Below are 20603 nucleotides of genomic sequence, written 5' to 3' on the forward strand. Positions count from 1 at the left end.
CATTGGTTCTTTTTAATCTCCTGCTTGCACTATGCAAGAAAGTCACTAGCAGATGCTACAACAGTAATTAAAGCAAATATCAATTCTCAGCGGTGAGGCTGTAGCACAAATAATAATTTCCCAGCTCAGCAGATTGAAAAGGGGAGTGGCAAATCCATCAATCTCACCTTTAGATCCTCATTGCACCCAGAGGAGGAGAAAATGGAGTAGGAATAATCTCCTTGTTAGGGCAGTAGTTGTGTACTCTATTTTCACTGCTGTTTTGGAAACATTAAGTGCTGTTGGATGTTTTCTGAACAATCTGGTATTTCTAGTAAACTTCTGACTCTGTTGCAATCAATGGTAAAGCCAAAAGGCTGTTTTCAGTCAGATTGAAACTGTAAAAAGTGCCTTTTAGGGCATTTCACATCCTGGAAACCATTATTTTACTGACTGGTTGTTGCCATTTTTTCTTTTCTCTCCCTTCTTTTCCAGATCAATTTTGTATTTCTATTTAACATAGTTAGGATTTTAATGACAAAGCTGAGAGCTTCAACCACTTCCGAAACAATCCAGTACAGGTAAGTCAGCTTGTGATTCCTGCTAACAAAACTCTGCCTTTATTGTCCTGTCCTTGTCCTGTCTTTGTCTCTGCAGGTGCCACAGTTGATGGAGTTCATTAATTAGGCCCACAGTATTTATCTGTGCAGGCTCTCCAGAAAAGCCTGCCTGCATTTTTTCTTTCTTTTCTTTCTGCATTTCTCTTCAGGCCTGCATTTTTTCTTCCCCAACACACACATGGAATCCCCTCCTTTCCATGAAATCTGAAGGATTTGATCTCATGGGAGGACAAATTTATCAATTTCTATGTGTACACGAGTGTAAATACATTAAGTGCTGCATCCAGCTCTGGGATCCCCAGCACAGGAAGGAGCTGGAGCTGCTGGAGCCAGTCCAGGGGAGGCACCAGGATGATCACAGGGATGGAGCAGCTCTGCTATGGGGAGAGGATGGGAGAATTTGTATTGTTCAGCCTGGGGTGACCTAATTTTGACCTGAAGGGAGCCTGCAAGGAAATGGAGAGAGATCATTTACAAAGGTCTGGAGTGAGAGGACAAGGGGAGGTGGCTTCAAACTGACAGAGAGTAGAATTGGATGGGTATTAGGAAGAAACTCTCCCTGTGAGGGAACCTGGCACAGGGTTCCAGAGAAGCTGTGGATTCCTGGAAGTGTCCAAGGCCAGGCTGGATGGGGCTTGGATCACCCTGGGACAGTGGAAGGTGTCCCTGCCATGGCAGGGGCTGGAACTGGATGATCTTTAACCTTCCAACCCAAACATTCTGGGATCCTGTGATTAATGTGTGCATACAGGTATTTAATGCATCATTTAAAATGCAAGGAAGGGGAATGAGGGGTGATTGTGCCAGAATTGGTGTAACCACTCACTGGCTTGCATCACAAAACCAATCCTGAACTAATGAGTACCTTTATTTGAGTTTGGCTTCTCAGATAAATCAGTTCCCATACCCAGCATAACCCCAAGCACTGGGATGGCAGAAAGGAAAAGTCAGGAGGGAAGGTGGCCCTCAAAGCAAATTCTCAGACACCAGGAGATGCTGAGTGCCCTTCTTTTGTCATTTGCAGTACCTTGCAAGATACTTGGAGGACTTAAGGGCTAACAGGTCCTTGCAGTAGCAAATGGCACAGGTTTTGTGCAGAGAGATCAGTCACTCTAACTCATTTCTGGATAAAAGCTCAGCATATCAAGATGAGTTGCATCTTGATGTCTTCAAATCAAGCTGCTCTTGACTTTGGAGGCAGCTTTGCTGCAATAATGGGTTTTGTTGTTTTGCCTGATTCCTTTTACTCCTGTCAGGGTTTTGTTAGTGAAGTTAGTGGAGTGGTCTGCTGTTCAGACCATTCTCTGCACATTTCCTGAGAAATGAAGGGGAAAATTCCCTTTTTTCTTGCTCTGATCTCATGCCATAAAACTGAAACTGGCCTGAAAAAGCCCTCAGTACATTTTTCTCCCTTCTGCAGCTTGCAGGAGAGCACTGGAGACATTAGAGTGAATCAATCTACAGCAGCTACCATTGTTCTTGAGCCATGACAATGATCTTATCCTTGCAGGCTCTCTGAGGGAATTGTCTTTTCCACAGCCTAAATGGAAACCTTTAGAATTCCAGCAAAGCCTGAGGCAAGCCTTGATGCTCTAAAGCAGAGCAGTGCAACCCTTTGCTAGGCAGGTATTAAATCAGGTTGGTTAAGGCTGTCACTTTATCCTGACACTGGCAGTGATTTTGTGCTCTCCTGCCTGTTTTTATCTGCCTAATATCTACCTGCCTACCTTAATTTACCTATCTATCTAATCCTGTTATGGGATTATTCAGAGATTTATACAGACCTAGCCAAATTTCAGCCTTTGTGTTTGCACAGTGACAGAACAATGACATGCTGCTCTCAGCTGACACCAATAATAAGGATTAGCCTTAAATAATTCTGTTAATCACCGATGCTTCCTCAGTCACCACCTGCTTTGTGGTTTCTCATTCCTAAGACAGCCCTGAGCAGCTGAGTTGGGTGGGCAGATGTTGCAGAAAGTCTCCACAGTGCAGATAAAATGAAATGATGGGCACAGAGAGGTCTCAGCTGAGCTGAGCTGATAGGAGAGAAAAGGAGGAAGAGAGTGAAAGAAAGGGATATAAAGAAATAGAAAATAGAAATAGAAAGAAATATGGTTCCCATTCACCCCCTGGAGTTCAGAGTGTGGGGAATGATCAGGATTCAGAGCTTCCCCAGGACTTTCCCCAGGTGGACAGGCACTGGTCAGGCAGGGATCTGTCTCTGTTTCCCTGCTCCTCCTTTTCACTCCCAGCACAGTTGTGCTCACTTGTTTTCTCCTCCCTGCCCACAGGAAGGCAGTCAAGGCCACGTTGGTTCTCCTGCCTCTGCTTGGCATCACCTACATGCTTTTCTTTGTCAACCCTGGCGAGGATGACATTTCCCAGATTGTTTTCATCTACTTCAATTCCTTCCTTCAGTCTTTTCAGGTAAGAGAGCAGGCTTACAGCTGCCTCAGCTGAAAGGATCCTCGGTGCTTTTCAACCATGAAACTTCAAGCAGTGAAGTCTGTGGTAGAAATTACAGTTACAAATAGCTCAGCTTAGTTCACACATGCATAATAGATGTACAAGTGTGTCATGTGGAGTGGAAAATCCTCTCAAGTGTGGCCTGGAGGGATTCATCTCCCTTACCTCAGCACTGTGTTCAGCTCCTCACATAAAATTAATACAAGTTGTTTGATTCCACCTGCCTGAGGGAGGATGAGAATCTCCCTCCTGAGATGCCTCTGTCTTCCCAGAGCACACAGTGGGCTCAGACTTGGGCTCAGTGTTGCTAAACCAAAGGGAAACAGCTCCTACCAGCTGGACTTGCTGTTCTGTTCAGGTTGTAAGAGTCTCCAAATGAGTTTGTGTGCTGATCTGTGCAGCCAACAGCCCAATTTTTAATTAATATTGGAAGTTATGTAATGTGGTGATTTTTTAAGGGATGTTAGGAATTTATTTTAACTACTTTCTCTGATTCAGAAAAAAAAGACATGGTGAGTATAAGTTTAGAACCAGTGGGTTAAAAAGAAAATTAAAGCAAACACTCCCACAGGAAGACAACAAAACTTTAACCAGCTGCTTTCAGAGAAATTCCTAATACTTTGCCTTCAAAGATCATTCATGTTTCAAGGGATGGATCACTGAACAAACTTTTGGTAGAGCTCAGGAGTTGAACTGGAGGAAAGGGACAGTGTTTCAGCATAGGTGAGCTGTGCTGCCCAGCCTGCTCTGGTCCTTCCCTGAGCCATCAGCCCCACCTCCCTCCCCTGAATTTTACTGGAGTTCTGGCAGGATGGAACATGCAGTGGAGTGTGAGCAACTGTCCCAGCTCTGAGAATCTGACACAAACCCAAAAGGAACTGAAGGATCTGTAGCCACTCCTTTCTGCCCAGGTGTGTCCTACAGCTTTACCTCTTGAATTAGGGTGGGAATTTGTTTGACATTGATGTTTTTATCTCCTGTGTGCAGGAACAAGTGCTCTGATACCAGGGTATCAATACAAATATACACCTGGCAAATCTAGGGCTGGGTTACTGCTTTTAGTGACTGCATCCCACCAGAAATCACAGCTGAATATCCAAAATAAAAAATGTCCCTTTTAGCCTGTGAAGGAAGGAACCTTAACCTTTACCTGTGAAGTAATTCCACACTTTTCATTCCCTATAATTTATTTTGGTTTTTTTTAATGCTGTTGCTCAGCGTCTCAACAAAATTCTGCATTGCTCATTAGTTCTGTGAAGATGTGTGTAAGAAAGAAAGCACAGGAGGGCTCTCCTTAATGGTGAGAATAATTACAGCCCTAAAAACAAAATGGGCAGAATTCCACTCGCAGCAATTCCAACCTTTGTAGTCATCACAGGGCTTTAGTCACTGCTGTCAGCAGATTGCACAGAGCCTTTGAGCCCAGGTGAATTTAAGCAATCTGGTGATGCTCTTGCCCTCCTGAGACCATCTAAAGCCTTTTAACAGCCCTGTGAGTGCCTGGGATGTCCCCCAGAGCTGCCAGCCCTGGGACAGCTCCTCTGAGAGCTCTCAGAGATTGGATGCTGCAGAGATGTTCCAGCCCAGCTGCAATGACAATCCCCTCTGTCATTGGAAATGTTAAAATATTTACCTAATAATTGCCTGCTTTCTCTTCTCTCCAGGGTTTCTTTGTGTCAGTATTTTACTGCTTCTTGAATGGTGAGGTAAGTGATTCACCCTTGGGAGGTGGAGTTTGTTTGAGTGCCTGGTTACTGAGATCTGAGATGTTTTTCCAGGGGGTCACAGTCCCATCAGTCCTTGTAGAAGGCTCTTCATGTGCACCTGAATTTCCCAGCCTTTGTGCTCAAAACTTTATCAGTTTCAGACTTTCACCTGTGAGGTCAGGGCAAAGGAAGGAAGTTTTTTCAGATTATAAAATTCCTGTTCTTCTTCTTAAGACTTCTTTGAAGTTTCTCATTAATTAAAAATATTATTTCTGAGCATAGCTAATTACATCTGAGCTGGACTCTTGTTAAGGATATGCTGCAGGTGACCCATTTTTCCAGTGCCATGCTGAGCTGAGTGAATTTGTGTGGGTCACTGTCTCTGGGTGATCAGTGCCTGCTGCATTCAGAAAAGAGGGTTGAAAACAGATTAAATCAGAATTAATATGTGGTACTGCTACTCAAGCAAGAAATACTTCACTAATGTCCCTCAGTGTTTGACTTCCACCCCAAAGTGGGAGACATTTAAATCTTTCCCCTCCTTACATTGTCAGTGTCTCATTTATCTGCATTAAAGTCTGTCATCTTTGTCCAGCTAAAATTTTAGTCTCTGCAGAAGTTAAATCCATATTTCATTATTCCTGCTCTATTGGTATAAACTTTGTGCTGCTTCTTAATTTCATTGTGGGCTATGAGAAAGAATGGGCATGGCTTCAAAGCAGGAGTATTTTATTTTATTTTTTAAATTTAATTTTATTTTTATTGTGTTTCTTTTGTATTATTTTTCATTAGTAATTTCCCCTCTTCTTCATTAATTCTGAGGTGATGTTAACAAGAAGCAGCTCAGTTTTCTCACATTAAGCACATGCCACTTTTATATCCTGGCAGCAGAGTTCTCAGTTCTCTTTCCAACTTTCCTTTCATAAATTGTCACCATTCCATTTGCCTCTTGAAAAATGAGTTTAAATCTTCCTCCAAAATACAGGTGCCTGTAGAACTACATTTACCTCAGCCAGAGCTCCAGAAATGTTTGGCCAAAGCTCCCAGGGATGTCAGGCTGGGATTGTTGGGGTGTCTGTGCAGGAGCTGGGCTGGATGATTCTTGTGGGTCCCTTCCAACTCAGGATATTCTGGGATTTTACTGGTCATATTCATCAGGTTTCCACTGTTAAAGCAGAAGGAGAATCTTTCTGTAGACAGCAGGTTTTTAAATGTCTTTTTTCCTTTTTAAATTTTTTTTTCATGGTGTCCCAGTGACCATCAGGGGGAACCCAGGCCATGAGGTCTCATGGCCACTCGGGACTTTGTGTCACCCCACTTCCATTCTGTGGCACTCAGAGTTGTTGGCTGTTCACAGCAGGTTTTCACTCTTTTGTTCTGGCATTCTTTCAGCTCTTTTTATTGGGAGAAATATCCAAATATCCCCTTCCCTTCAGCAGTCTGGAGCTGTCTGTCCAAAGCCAGGAGCCAACTTCCCATCTCCTGTGATGAGTTCAGACATAATGGAGCCTGTCAAAGGAGGATGATTCCCCTCATGCACTTCTAGACCTTGAGAACTGGGAAATCTGGAATGATTCCAGAGCTGATTTTCCAGCTGGATCACACTGCTGTCACAGTGGGAATGGGCATTTCTGAGGGAGTCAGTCCAAGGTTGTGACACCCAGCTTGGGGTGATTCATTCCCCTAAACTCAGATCTCTGGGGAAGCTGCAGCAGATCTGAGCCATCCATGTGGCTCTTGATAGATTCACATCTGACTGGGAAGTGGGAAAAGCAGGTGGGATTCAGTGGGGCTTCCCAAATTGCTTGGTGTCAGTAATTCAAGCCAGTCAATACAACCTTTTTTGCTTTTTAAGCTTTTCATCAGCTTAGTCTCCAACAGGCAACTCCATCTGCTCACCTGAGCAGCTCCAGTCTCTGCTGGCACTCTGGGCTGGATCTCTGCATGCCCAAACCACCCTGCTGGCATGTGGGCACCCCCAAAAGCTGAATTTGGGAGGGAAATATTGAGAAAAATGTGCAGCTTCCCCTTGACTGACTAAACCATGGCAACTCTCTTACTGCTTCTTTGAGGTGAAACATAAATCCAAACCCCCCCAAATATTAGAATATTATCTATTTCAAAACTGTGAAAAAGCTTTGGGCTCCTCTCAATGATTTTTCTGGAATATCACAAAGCTTTTAAAGGATAAAATTTTGTGTTCTGGTCTACCCTCAGCTTTGCACAGTACTGAAAAAAAGCAGCAAACTCAGAGAATTTTCAGAGCTATCTGGGTGTGTTATCACATTGTTCAGAACACAAATTTGCATCTTAGATTATGCTATTTTAAAAGCTGAGCTGCTCCCAGCCAGGCATCCCTACTAGAAGTGGTGATGAGGGCAATGCCACTCAGTCCCCATGAGGTAGCAGATTTTGCTCAAAAAAGGGAAAATAACCTGTGAGGAGCAGCCTGAAGATATCACTGAAGCCTTGCTGTTATCTCTTCAGTGTTCTCTGATGTTCCTGTCTCTGTGGTATGAGCTGATAACTTGCTGTCTTACAAGGTTTTAAATACTTCAGGTTTTCCTGTTACAGCAGAGCTGGGTTCTTTAAATGCATGTAATGGTTTTTATCAGGTTACTCACCCCCTAGAGTGCCAGGCTTGCTCTGAGTGATGACACAAGCAAAAAGCCTGGAAAATCCATCAATTTGAGCTTTAATAATGCTGTGATCTCAGCTGCTTCTCTTCCACCCCCTATTTGATACACATCCCTCTGGGTACTTACAAACTGCCAGGAACTGTAGTAGAGCTCAGAAACTATGGATTGCCCCAAAAAAAACCCCAAAATATCCTTCATGAGATCTTCAATGAGTGCTTCATGTCTGGGAGGCTTTTCCCTTCACAATTTATGTGTTTCCTTTTGCTGTGGGAATAAAAGCTGCTGGATTTAGTGGAAGACAGAGGGAACACCATTGTGGGTTCCTAAGATGAAAGAATGGCTGTAGAGATGTTCTACTCCCTGGGTAACCACGTTAAAATCCCTGATTTGGGTTTTTTTCCTGATGCTCAGTGTGTGATTTCACTGAGTTTTCTCATCAGGAAATATTTTTGAGGAAAAAGGAGAATAACAGGAAATAAAGGAGCAGAGGTGATGTTGTTTTCAGCAGCCACTGAGGGACCCATGCAAAATTCCTTCCCTGTCAGGGCTGGAACTGGATGCAACCTTTGCACAGTTGTGCTGGATTTTAATGTTCTCAGAATAAGGAGAGGCTACAATTAACCCCAGTCCTTTATGAGGAAAGGAAATTGTGCAATGACTTTACTGCCTGTATTTTAAAGTGCACGTAGAGATTTTGCTGTGAGATTTAGTAAATGTTGAGACTATTTCTCAATCTGATGTGAAAATCACTTGGTTTGGGTACAGGGAGAGCATTAACAGCAGTTACTGGAATCTGAGCAAATGGTAGAGATATTACTTAAGGCATGGGAAATGGAGCCATGTGTCCTGACAAACCTGCATGAACTGAAAATAAAGAGGAAAATTCTGGTGGCTTTATGCTGTACCCCTCAGTCCAGCTCCCACAATATCTGAGCAGTGCAGTCTGTGTAGCTTCAAAACCTCTGTACAACTAAAACTGGGTTTAAAGATCAAAATCAGCCCCTTAAAAACATTCAGGATGTGAGAGGCTGTTCCAAAGAAGAGTTTGCCTACAGAGCTGGCAAGGTTTGGACTCGATGATCTTTATGGATCCCTTCCAAGCTGAGATATTTTGGGATTCTGGGATTCTATTCTGTGAAGTTTTTGTCCCTTTGAATTCTGTCTGTGAAGTTTGGAAATTTCCTCTGTAACTTCCACTGATTTAAACAAACATGCCTTGAGATCTAACCAGAAATGACACCTTGGTAACACCTGACACCACCATAAAATGCCCTGATTTTCAGTGATTTGGTCTCACAAATGTGGCATCACTGAAGGGAGAAAATGAAGTGATTCAATTGCAGTCCATGCAAAGAATTTCATTTGGGATGAGTTTATTTCCTTCATTTTTGAGTAGATATTTGACCTGGGAATGCAGTCATCTCCCTTGCCCTCATTTCCACAGAAAACTGCTTCCCACAGCTCCTGGACTGGCTTTGTGGGCTGCAGTGAGAGGGGGAGTGTCAGGCCCTGAGCTGGAGATACAAAATTCAGTAATCAAAGAACCAATCTAAGATCATTGAGTTCCACCATTGCCCACACACTGCCAAGCCCTCCACTAAACCATGCAGGTTCTGAACATTCCAGGGATGGGGATTCCACCTTTGTCAGCCTGTTCCAATGCCTGACCACCCTTTCAGTGAAGAAATTGTTCCACATTTCCAATCTAAACCATCCCTGCTGCAATTTGAGGCCATTTCCTCTTGTCCTATCTCTTCTGACTTGGGAGCAGAACCCAAACCTGGCTGTCCCCTCCTGGCAGGGAGTTGTGCAGAGCCACAGATCCCCCCTGATCCCCCTTTTCTCCATCCTGAGCCCCTTTCCAGCTCCCTCAGCTGCTCCTGACCAAATTTGTGCTGCAGACCCTTCCCCAGCTCTGCTCCCTTCCCTCTTTCCAAGCCAACACCTTATACACAAATTACTGCAGTGATTCCACTGAGGGGAAGCAGATTAGATTTAAAATTTATAGCTTTTAATGTTTTATTGCTTCTGAAAATTCTGAAGCTGTTTTGAATGAAGTGTGTGTGCCGTGGATGGGCACAAGAGGCCGTTGGCACTTGACTCATTAATTTGTTTAGAGACTGTGAATAAAGAGCTTTTTGCTTTTTTACATAGAGAAACACTAGAGGGCAAAAATATGCAAATTTCATTTAATCCAAGTGGAAAAGAGCATCTCTGGACTTCTAAGAAAATTGACAATGAGAGGTTTCTGAGAATCTGTGATGTTATGAAAACTGGCATAATGAAGAATCTGTATGCATTAGTGTTGAATGCCACTTCAGAGGAGTGAATGCAGCTTGTGAACTTCTTTTTCAATGACTGCAAAAAACAAGATGCTCTTCAAATTTTTTTTCAGTCAACTTACAGATCACAAGACTGAATTCAATTTCAGATAACACTGGAATTAAAAAAGGAAAAAAGAGTTTAGGATGGAGTTTTTTGGAACAAAAGCATGTAATGACAGACAAGGAGGAATGGCTTCACACTGACAGAGGAAAGGTTTAGATTGGATTTAGGAATAAATTCTTCCCTCAGAGGGTGGTAAGGCTCCAGTACAGGGTGCCCAGAGTGGCTGTGGCTGCCCCTGCATCCCTGGAAGTGTCCAAGGCCAGGCTGGACAGGGCTTGGAGCAGCCTGGGACAGTGGAAGGTGTCCCTGGCCATGGCAGAGGGTGAGTCTGGATGAGATTTAATGTTCCTTCCAAGCCAATCAATGCTGTGATCCTGTGAATGGCTTGAAGCTGTGCTGGAGGAATGCATTCCCACACAACTCCTGGACAATTTTCACTGCAGGTCAGTTTTTTCTTTCAGGTTTTTAGTGTGCACTTTCTGCTCAGATGAAGATGGGAACAGCACTCCCAGCATTTCTCTTCTGCCTTTGACTGATTCCAGACAAAACTGCTTTAAAGGAAGATGGATCTTCCATTCAGTTCCCTTACTGGTGTTGTGTCTGCCTTTGAATGAGGGGAAAAAAGCAAGTCCTGATTAAACAGGGAAGAAAACCTATATTAGTGAGGATGTTTAGGCACTGGAAGAGAGGCTCAAAGGTGTTCTGAGATCTCTGTCCTTGTTTGTGCTCAAAATGGCTTGATAAGATCCTGACATAATCTCAGAACTGGATAAAACCACTGCTGGATGTGCTCTGATCATGGCATGGGACCAGAGGCTTTCTGATGTCCCTTCCAACCTTAATAACTCTATAACTCATGATAATAAAGGCCTGTCCTTCATTTCTATCCACATCCTGGAGGGATACATAACCAGCCACACCTGAGTCTGAAAAGATCCTTTTAGAGCCTGAATTCTTACCTCAGGGCTCAGATTCAGTATTGCCTGACCAATATCAATAATCATCTATGAATTGACTTCTAAAATGGAAAGAAAATATCTGGCTTAGAGGCTTAGAGAGAAAACATCATCAGAGGAATAGATCAGATGCCACTGTAAATTATTCTCACAACAAGGTGCAAGGCAAAGATGAATATGTTTAATTTTTTTTTCTGCTGACCCTTTAGCCAAGCACCATCTGTCTCTCAAAACTTATTAAGCTCAAAGTGGTTTCCTTTGATCTGATCATCTTGGGAGGCTGTTGATTAGAGCTGCCAGCTCTGAGTCACCCCTGGAATTGTTACTCAGCCCAGGCAGGCTCCACATTATTCATCCCCAGCCCAAAGGACATGTATTAAGCATTCCTTTAAATCTCTGAATAAATAGGAATATAGAGGTGGACTAGAGGGCTAAAATTTCATTCCATCTGCTCTGAGGGTCCTTCCCCATCCCATTTTCCTCCTCATTACACCACTGCTGATGTGAGGGTGACTCCAGAGCACTCCACAACAAAACCACAGGCCCAAAAGAAAGGAGCAGCATTTGTTTCCAGACAAAATTGCCTTTATGCCTAGTCAGAGTTGCTGCAGCTTCTTGAACTGATATTTTTGATAACAAAATTGCACTGCTGTGGTCTTAGAAATAAACTTTGACATTCCAGGCCCCAGATTGTGGAGAATTGCTGTCAAAGACCCTGGGAAAAAACAAAAAATATTTTTTTTTAAAAAAAAGGGATTGCAGACCAGTTAAGCATGATAATTTTTAATGCAGAAACAAACCCCCTAACAATGTTACATAAATAGTGGTGTAGGGTAGGATACCTGTTGGAACAAAACCCAACATTCTACCCAAGCTTTGTTTCCTTTGAGCCTTGCAGGTTGTTTTGTCTACATCCCTTCCTGACCTCAGGAGGATTCAATACTGCTGATGGGATCTTTGTGGGGATGTTCAGTTCAGTATTTTGTCTGATGGTAACTTGAGCACCCTTGGCTCAGGGGTTGGGTCTGTGGGAGCCTGGCAAAGCCACACAGCAGGGCAGGACACAGGTGCAGTTGCTCAGAGATGTGGTTTATTTACAAAACACGGATAAAGACACTCCTGTCTCTCTGGGAGCATTAGAAATCCTCACCTGGAGATCCAGGACCTGTTTGCAAGAAAAAGATAAAGCAAGGGTCAACACAGGCACCCAGCTCTGTGCTCAGAGCAGGGATAATGTTGGTCCTCTCTAGAAACTCAAGTTGCACAGAGGTGAGGCTGATAATTTGTGTTCCTTGGGGAGCTCTAAGCATTGATGACAGCCTGGAGCATCCTTGGGCTGTCACAGGCCAGTGCTGGCAATTTCAGGTCATAAATGTGCTAATGCTGACTCTGGGGCATGGTCCTGGCTCCAGAAGTGCTTTGTAGAGGAGGCTGCTCTTACAGAGATTAACAACCATGTTTGATAGGTGATATTTTGAACTCTTTTTCTTTTACTCTTCCACTGTACAACAGCTTTTTTGTGTGTGTGTGTCTTTTAACACACTATTACAGCAGCCACAGCCAGTTTTTTCTTTTCTTACCTAAAGTTACCAGCATTTTGTGTCTGAGTTTAAGTACAAGATATAAATTTGATCTTAACCTTTTATGCTTGCACTCTGGTCACATATTAATTGCAGTTAATTAATCTGTCATTAAAAACGCTTTGCCCTCACCCTTGAAAGTGCAGAGCCCATTTCCATGTGCCCCAATCCATAAGGAATGGCTCCAGCTGTAAAAGAAGACAGCATTATTATTTTAAATCTTGTCTCAAACCCTATCACAAAAGCCAACCTCTTGTTTAGACTCACGTCTTTATCTCCAGGTTGCTCTTTTTGACTTGGTTGTCTTGAAGCACAAACGATAAATCTAATCTGGCTTCACTGGCTGAGTAAGTATCTCTTCACACTGATTGCTCAGAAAAAAATAAGAAAAATCACTGCAGAAGAAAGGAGGAAAAGTTTCTCTAACAGTATCTCAGGACTCAGTGACATCTGGGGAGAAAGCAGCATCCCTCTGCATCTCAGGTCTTCATGGACACCTTCCCATGACAATGCTCTGGCACTTCATGTGTTACCCAAACCACTTGTCTGAGGTGCCCAACATTCAGTTCAGCTGGGTTTGTACCCAGAGGAGCTCATTCCACATGTCTAAGTGGAACAATCCCTCAGGGGAATTGTCTCTCTTTCTCCACTGGTTCTATTGGAAGCAGAAATGATGGATCCAATGCTTGGATGGTGCTTGGAGCAGCCTGGTCCAGTGGAAGGTGTCCCTGTCCATGGCAGGGGGTTGGAATGGGAGGAGCTTTAAGGTCTCTTCCAACCCAAACCATTCAGTGATTCTGTGGTAATTGGTCAAGACTGGGTGTGAGTCTTTCAGGGGACGGACTCTGGCACAAGGATTTGCCTTTGGGTGTGCATTACATCCTCTCTCCCACCCAGAGTCAGGAGCAAGGATCCCTCTGCCACTCCAGGTGGAGCTTTGCAAGGAGTGAATTTCCAGAAGAGTAAAACACCATGGCACACAGTGCTTCTCCTGTTTTCCCAGGAGGGTTCAGTGAGCCAGGGAGGTCAGTTTGGTGAGAAGAGGATGGGCTCAGCAGTCCAGGCTGCTGCAGTTTGTGATTGAGCTGTTTCATTAAATGAGCTGTGTCATTCAGCTCATTTCATAACCTGGCCAAACCCCATCATGAAACTAGTGGAGGGATGTTGTAGCTACTTCTTCATAATGAGAGGCTCTTCCAGAAATCCTCTGCACTGTTGTTTAACCACATTGTTCTTATCTCCAAATCATTCATGATGATCATGCTCTTCCTGGTAGTGCTGTCTTTCATTCCCTTTTCATTTTCTCTTTCTGCAGTTCTATGCCCTCATATTCTTTGTTTAATTAGGTTCTGACCCCTACTAAGTGTAAAAACCATTATTATTTATATTGAAACAAATCATTGATTCAAAATCAGAAGAAACCCAGTGTGGCTTTCTCCTCACCTCACATTAGAAATCTGCAGCTGCTTGTCTTAAATCACAGAATCACAGCATCAGTTAGGTTGGAAAAGTCCTGTGAGATCACTAAAATCACCATGTCAACCATGGCAGGAGCACAGATCACAGATAGTTGAGAAAACAACCAAAGAAAGAAATCCTCTGCTCTGCTTTGCCCAAATCTCTGCATTCTAAAGGAGCTCTGGTTGCAAAGCCACATTTCCAGGCTCAGGATTCTCCTGAAAAGGCACCAAAGAGGCAAGTGCAGAATTGTTTTCCAGGCTGGTGCTCACAAACCTGCAGTGGACAGAGTGTGATGGGAGGGAATTGTTTGCTGCCAGACCACAGTTTCTCAGCAGTGCTGCAGCCCAGGGCTCTGAAATGGGAAAGTTGAAACCAGCCAAGAGAAGGAGAGAGTTCCCCCCTGTCTGTGTCCTCCTTGTGAACTCTGCTGTTTTAAGCATCAGGCTTCACCCTGTTCATCTGGGGCACCTAAAACTGGCAGGGTGTGGTTTGGGCTGGAAACACCTCCAGTCCTGGAGCTCTTCAACTCACCTGAGCACTTCTATTCAGGATGTTTGAGCTGCCCTGAAGTGGGGTTGGAGTCTCTGTGTGTTCCTTGTATTTTAAACAGATCTCACAGAGCCCCTGCAGACAATTCCCAAGCTTTCAAAGAAATGAAGAAAAAAGCAGTGACTCTTTCATCTTTGGACATTTTTTTTTTTTTTTGACTCCACCTCCCCTGCAGCACAAGTGGTGTTGACAGACCCACCCAGGGTGGCTTTGATTGACCTCACCCAGGTGCTGATAGCTGAGAACTTGTGCCAGCATGGGCTTCAAGGCTCTGAAACCTCCTCCCAGGCCTTGTGCAGTTGCCATGGCAGCTCATCCCTTTGAGGTCTCCTCCACATCAGCATCACTGCTGACAATACCCAAAGTTCCCCTTGTCCGTGGTAAAATGGGGCTTAAAACAATCCCTTGCTTTTGGGGGATGCAGTGAAAATAAGTGCATTAAAGACTAAAAAATATCCAGGGTTAGATATTAATATTCTCTAAATTTATAGTCCAGACATCTTAAATAGAGCTGGTTGTCTAGACTCATTTTATAACCAATTAAAGGAAATAGATATTTTTCATCTGACCACAAATATCTGGTCTCTCTTGGACACCTGCTTTAGAAGGAGATGAATCATCCCCTTTGACCACACTGACTGATTCCCTCTTGGTCAGGAGGAGATCTAAAGTCAGTAGCAGAGGTGCAATGTCTGTATTATGTTATTTATAACCCCTCTTTGTAAAAAAATATGGTTTTGGCAAAGGAGGCCCTGGCTTGATATAGAAGTTTTATGTAGCAATGCTTTTTTCAAAGTTCACCATATTTCAAGTTGGCAGCAAAACATCAACATCCTTTCCAAATGTCATGAATATATCAGGCTTTGGACTCTCCAGGAATCTGGACCCAAATTCCTCTCACCTAATTTTGTTGGCTTGTTTATTCTCCCTGGGTTAGGGGTCTGAATTGCTTTCCTTTCTAGAGTAAGAAGATATCAACAAGAATATCCAGAAATTGGTCCAAATGCTTCATGCCAGGTTCTGACTTTGAGTCTTCTCTGCCAGGGATTTGGTCTATTTTAGAAGTATTTCAAGCCTTCCCTCCCACTGTGTTTGAGGTTTAGGGTTCATTTCTCCTCTTCTTCACGTGTTTATTGTCTTGGGGTGACAATTTTGCCCTAAACTAGGACACTTATATATGTATATATATGTTTATATTTGAACCAGAGTTCCTGGGCTCGCTCTCTCTATGCTCCATGCAAAAAAAAATACACTTAAATTCAAGCTTCATCTGACCTGCTTGAGGATGACCTTGTGCTGATGTGGAGCCACTTCCACTGCCTGCACAAGGTGCTCACAGGGCTGGTCAGGTGTGCCTGTGTTGCAGAACTAGTGCTTGGTTACATCCCCTGTGCTTCTTCCCATACAATGGGGATGGGGCTCTCCGAGAATTCCATCAGGTCTTAAACAGTCCTTGGATGGACCATCCATCAGATCCACCCATCCTGAAGGTGGAGTGTTTAGGCCTGTTTGAAATGCTCTGGGGTATTTAGGATGGCAGATATGAGACATGAGGTGTGTCAAAGCCATGTTTTTTCCCCAGTAATTTCACGATTATAAGCCGCACCATTTTGATTAAAGTTTTGGTCCGAACCCAAAGTGTGGCTTATGATCAGGTGTGGCTTATATATGGACAAAGAAGGAAAAGTTGCTGTTTTAGTTTGGAGGACAGGTGTCTGCTGAGAAAGGCAGGAGCTTCTCTTTGAAATGGAGAATGTAAACCCCCTCTCTCCAAATTATTAGAATTTTGAAATCCAGGGACTTTCAGGCAAAGATATGGGAATTAGGAATAACAGTTCTTTACTAGGGAAATTAAAATAGAAATACAGTACTACAAAGAAACAAACCCCAAACCCTGACACAGTCAGAGTACAACCTGACACCCGTCAGGCAGGGTGTTGGCAGCAGTCCCATCCCATGGTGGCTGCATCCTCCTGCAGTGACAGATGTGGCTCAGTTGGAGCAGTGCTCCTGTACAAGGTGCAGTTTCCCTCCGGAGCTCCAGTGGGGATGTGGAGAAATCCGGTTTTCCTCTGGAGTCCAGTGGAGAAAGGGGCTCCCTTAGTGTCCCAAAACCTCGTTTTTTATCTTGGTAAGAAATGTTGGGCTCTTCCCCCTGGCTGGAGCAACTCCCAATGGGATGCAGTAATTTTATCAGTGCCACAGTGGGACTCAATGGCCATGAGCAGAAAATGACTGGCTGGAGGAAGGATGGGTTGTGAAAAGATAAAGAACAATGCCCTGCCTGGTTTCAATGGATGGCACATTAGCAAAATATGTCCCATGGAGATCAGGATCACTGCCCCCACCCTCAATATATGGTGATGGAATAGATACCTTTTATCACACTCTGTATGGTAATGTGCAATTTATAATCATTAAATTACTGTACTCAATAGAATATCAGTGACTTAGAAGCTGCTGTTCAGGCACATTAATCAATCCCTGTGTGTTTTGGTGCCTGGACAATGCTGTGACTCCTCTCAGCATTTTCAGAGGAATTGTCCCTTCACACTGTCTCTGGTGTCTCTCCCCAGGTCCGTTCTGCTGCCAGGAAGAGGTGGCACCGCTGGCAGGACCACCACTCGCTGCGGGTGCGCGTGGCACGAGCCATGTCCATCCCCACGTCCCCCACGCGCATCAGCTTCCACAGCATCAAACAGACGGCGGCTGTGTGACACCTCCCACCTCCCACCACCACCCCGTGGCCTTCAGACTTCTCCTCTCTCCACTCCCACCCCACAATCCTTTCTGCAAACTCCTGCTCTGTCCCCACTGATCTCTTTCCAGTGAGGATCCCCTCCTGTTTCGGCGGGCTCTCATCTCCCACATCCGTGATGCTGCTTTCAGGTGACCAGGAAAAAGCCTCTTGGAGTTGGTGGTGGTAAAACAGATTCAAAGAAGGAACATGTTCAACCCTGACTGCATCCTGTGGAAGTTCACAGTGCAAAGTCTAAAACAGCACACTGGCAGGAATAATTAAATTTTTCCTCCTTCCTTTCATTTTTTTTTGTTTTTATTCCCCCTTTCGTATTGTGGTGAACAAAGACTATTTTCAACACACTGCCCATCTCACTCTGTACATTGACTCCCAATGATTTCAGCAGTTTGGTGTATAATAGCCCATCCCTTCTTTGTTTTCTTTGTAAAAAGTTTCTTCTCTGCAAAACTGTCCTCTGAGAACTTGTGGCAGCAAGAAAAGGAGCGTCTGAAAGGTGGTGTGAAAAGCCTGAATTTATCTGCCTTCCCCATTTCCCTCTTGGACAGACTGGGAATTGTCAGGTCATCGCTGGACTGTTCCACACAGGACACTTTGCCTGGCAAGCACCATGCCCTGCTCTTACACAGAATTTCAAAGGACAGGAATAGCTCCAAGTAACTCTCATTCCTCTTAGCCCCAGCACAGTGTAAGTGGAAAGCCTTTGGAAGGTGGTTTTTTTTTCCAGCTCAGAGGATCTGGGTGGGGAAGGACAACTTTTCTGGGTTTAAAAAACACCAAAGGGAAGCACTGTAAAGATAATAATGATGAGAAGAGGATGTTTGCCTCCTGAGGATAATGCTACGTGCTGCACAAAGGTATCTATTGAGCATTTTGAACTAGAGCAGTTGTATCTACCAGGCTTTTTATGTGATGTTCCAAAATACTGTATATTTTCAATAATAAACACTACTCTGGGTTGGTTTCAATAAAACCAGGCATCATTTTCTTTACTCTGGAAATGAAGAGGACACCTGTCTTGAGAGTGGTTTTGCAGCTAAGATCAGGGAAGGAAATCCTGTTTGATAATGAGCCAAGGAAGAAGAACAACCTTGTGATAAAATCCTACCAAGGGGGCATTTAAATGCAAGAAGAATTGCCTCTCTTGTCAGCTCATGGTCTTACACTGGACCCCTGTCCCTCTGAGCTCTCCACTGCAGTAAGAAAAATGTGTTAAATGTTCTCCATCACCTGCATCTCAGCTGGAGTAACTTTCTCTTTCCACTTTTATCAAGCTGATTCTGAATTTTCTTCAGATGTTTTTTAGGACTTTTCAGCACGAGCTCGATTTAAACCTCCAGATTTATGTTGCTCAAGTTTTCAGGGGCTGGAAAATCTCTTTGAAAACACTGTTATAAATGCCCTACTGGGGGGAGGGGGGTGGGGGGATGTCTGTCCTGACAGCTCAGTCATATTCAACTTTGAGCTTGCTGGCAATGAACAGCAAATTTAAATAAACAACATTTTGTAACTTTTCCCTCTCCTAACTCATTTGGATTCAAGAGATAACACAGGGAGGAAGGAAATTTGAGTGCCTGATGAGAGGACCAGGTTTTATTCATCACAATAGCACTGCACAGCCCTTGGCATCTTGTGTTTGAAGGGAGGGATGCATCTACAGGTTGGAAATATGTACAGTGAGCATCTCTATGTTTGGGATGAAAAAGGGATTTGCAATGCAGCAGATTCTGTCAGAAATTGCAGGTGATTGGTGTTGCAGACATGGAGCAGGTCTGAGCAGAGAAGAAATTTGGCAGCTGAAGCAGTGAACTAATGGTTAACTCTGGGGTCCTTTAGAGCTCAGAGTGAACCACTGGAATATATCAGTGCCAGTGTTTTGGGCTATGCTGCAATGCCCCTAATTTCACTTACAGCAATACTCACTGAACTTTTAAGACCAATAAACAGGTGAAGACAGTTACATTTGATCTCAGTAAATGAAGTGGCTGATCTCCCACTGCACTTGGTACTTACCCAAGGATGTTGTGCAGCTTGAAGAAAATAAAAATGACCTTTTTGACTCCACAAGCTCTCCCCTACAGGACTTTGGAAGAAGTTCACAGTTCACTTTCCCCTCAGCAGTGGTGCTGCTGATGTCTGTGCTGCACTGTCTGGTCCCACAGGTGGAGAGCCAACATCTGGCACCAACAGCATTTGGCACCTCCAAGCTGGGATGACAAAATGCTCACCTTTCCTGGGAGCACCAGAGTGGCTGCTGATGCCATCCCAAGGCATGGGGCTGCTCAGAAATGGATTCATTTGAGTTCAGCTCTTTGGAAATCAGCCCAGGAGAAAAACACCTGGGAGCAAAACACATAAGCAAGAACTTTGTGTTTCACTGGGCTGCCCTTGATAAAAATGCTGGAGGTGAGCCACACACCCTCATGTCAAGAAAACATTTCTGAATTTGCACTGAGTGATGTTCACCTTGGCTTTTAAGAGTGAATTAACGGCTTGATGATTATCCAGGATAGCTGTGAGCAGAGCTACTGAGTCATTCCCCAGATGTCTTGGGCAGCCAAGGGGAGTTCCTTGGCCACGTGTGCCCTCTCCTCAAGGTGAGGACTTGGCTGAGGAGCAGCAGTGTGGGAAAGCAGCCAGGGAGCTCATGCATGCTGAAATCAACCCAAACCAGGCCTGTGACCTGGCAGCAAAGGTCTGGCATGTTCTCAGGGAAATTATTATTCCCTTCTACTTGGCACTCCTTAAACCACAGCCCAGTTTGGGGACCCCAGTACAGAAGATATTAATAAACTAAAGCAAGATCAGCCACAGGGACACCAAGATGCTCAGGTCTGGAGCACTCTCCATGTGCAGAGATGCAAGAGGATCTGTCTCAGAGCAAAGAAAGAATTTTGGATGGAGCTAACAACAGCCTGCCAGTGCCTCAAGGTTCTGACAGACCCAAGCCCTTCACAGTGTTTGAGGCAGGAGGACAGATAATATACAAGGAGAAATTTTTTTCCTGAGAAAGTTAAGCACTGAGAGAGGTTTCCCAGTGAGGGTGGGAAATCTTTTAAGATTTTTCAAGACCCAGATGGATAAAGCCCTGAGCAGCATTCTGAGCCTGCTGTGAGTAGGGGGTTTGGACTGGAGACCTCCTGAGGTGCCTTACCACCTGGATTATCCCATCATCCAATACTGATATTGTCAGTCATGCCTCTAAGACAAAGAAGAATGAACATGATCAAGGTTTGGCTCCTGTCTTTTTTCATGTGCATTTAGGGATTTTAGAAACATGTTCATGTCTCCTCTTTTCAAAAGAAACTTCTTCCTTTGCTGTCTCCTGGCAGGGAGGCAAAGATGAAAAAAGTCACATCTCTTCAGGGAAAACTCTCCTCTTTATTTTGTGATGCCTTTAAAAGCTGTGTGTCCCTTTCAACAAACTAATCATTTATGACACAAGTCTGGGATGATTCAGATGCAGCTTTTGGATCTGCAGGAACAGTCTCAGCCCAG

General features: G+C 44.1%; 1 protein-coding gene across 2 annotated transcripts in view; it reads left to right on the forward strand.

Annotated features, from left to right (window-relative positions):
• The window catches only part of CRHR2 (corticotropin releasing hormone receptor 2), a 134125-nt gene extending 115506 nt beyond the window's left edge, over window positions 1–18619 (forward strand). For both annotated transcript variants that reach the window (XM_033068099.1, XM_033068104.2), the window contains 4 exons: window positions 475–560; window positions 2894–3029; window positions 4733–4774; window positions 16924–18619. In XM_033068099.1, the coding sequence (XP_032923990.1) occupies window positions 475–560; window positions 2894–3029; window positions 4733–4774; window positions 16924–17064 (405 nt within the window). In that variant the 3' untranslated portion in view covers window positions 17065–18619. The remainder of the gene's footprint in view (window positions 1–474; window positions 561–2893; window positions 3030–4732; window positions 4775–16923) is intronic.
• Window positions 18620–20603: the final 1984 nt, after the last annotated feature.

The sequence above is a fragment of the Catharus ustulatus genome, chromosome 1, assembly GCF_009819885.2.
Source record: "Catharus ustulatus isolate bCatUst1 chromosome 1, bCatUst1.pri.v2, whole genome shotgun sequence".
In the NCBI taxonomy this organism is placed as follows: domain Eukaryota; kingdom Metazoa; phylum Chordata; class Aves; order Passeriformes; family Turdidae; genus Catharus; species Catharus ustulatus.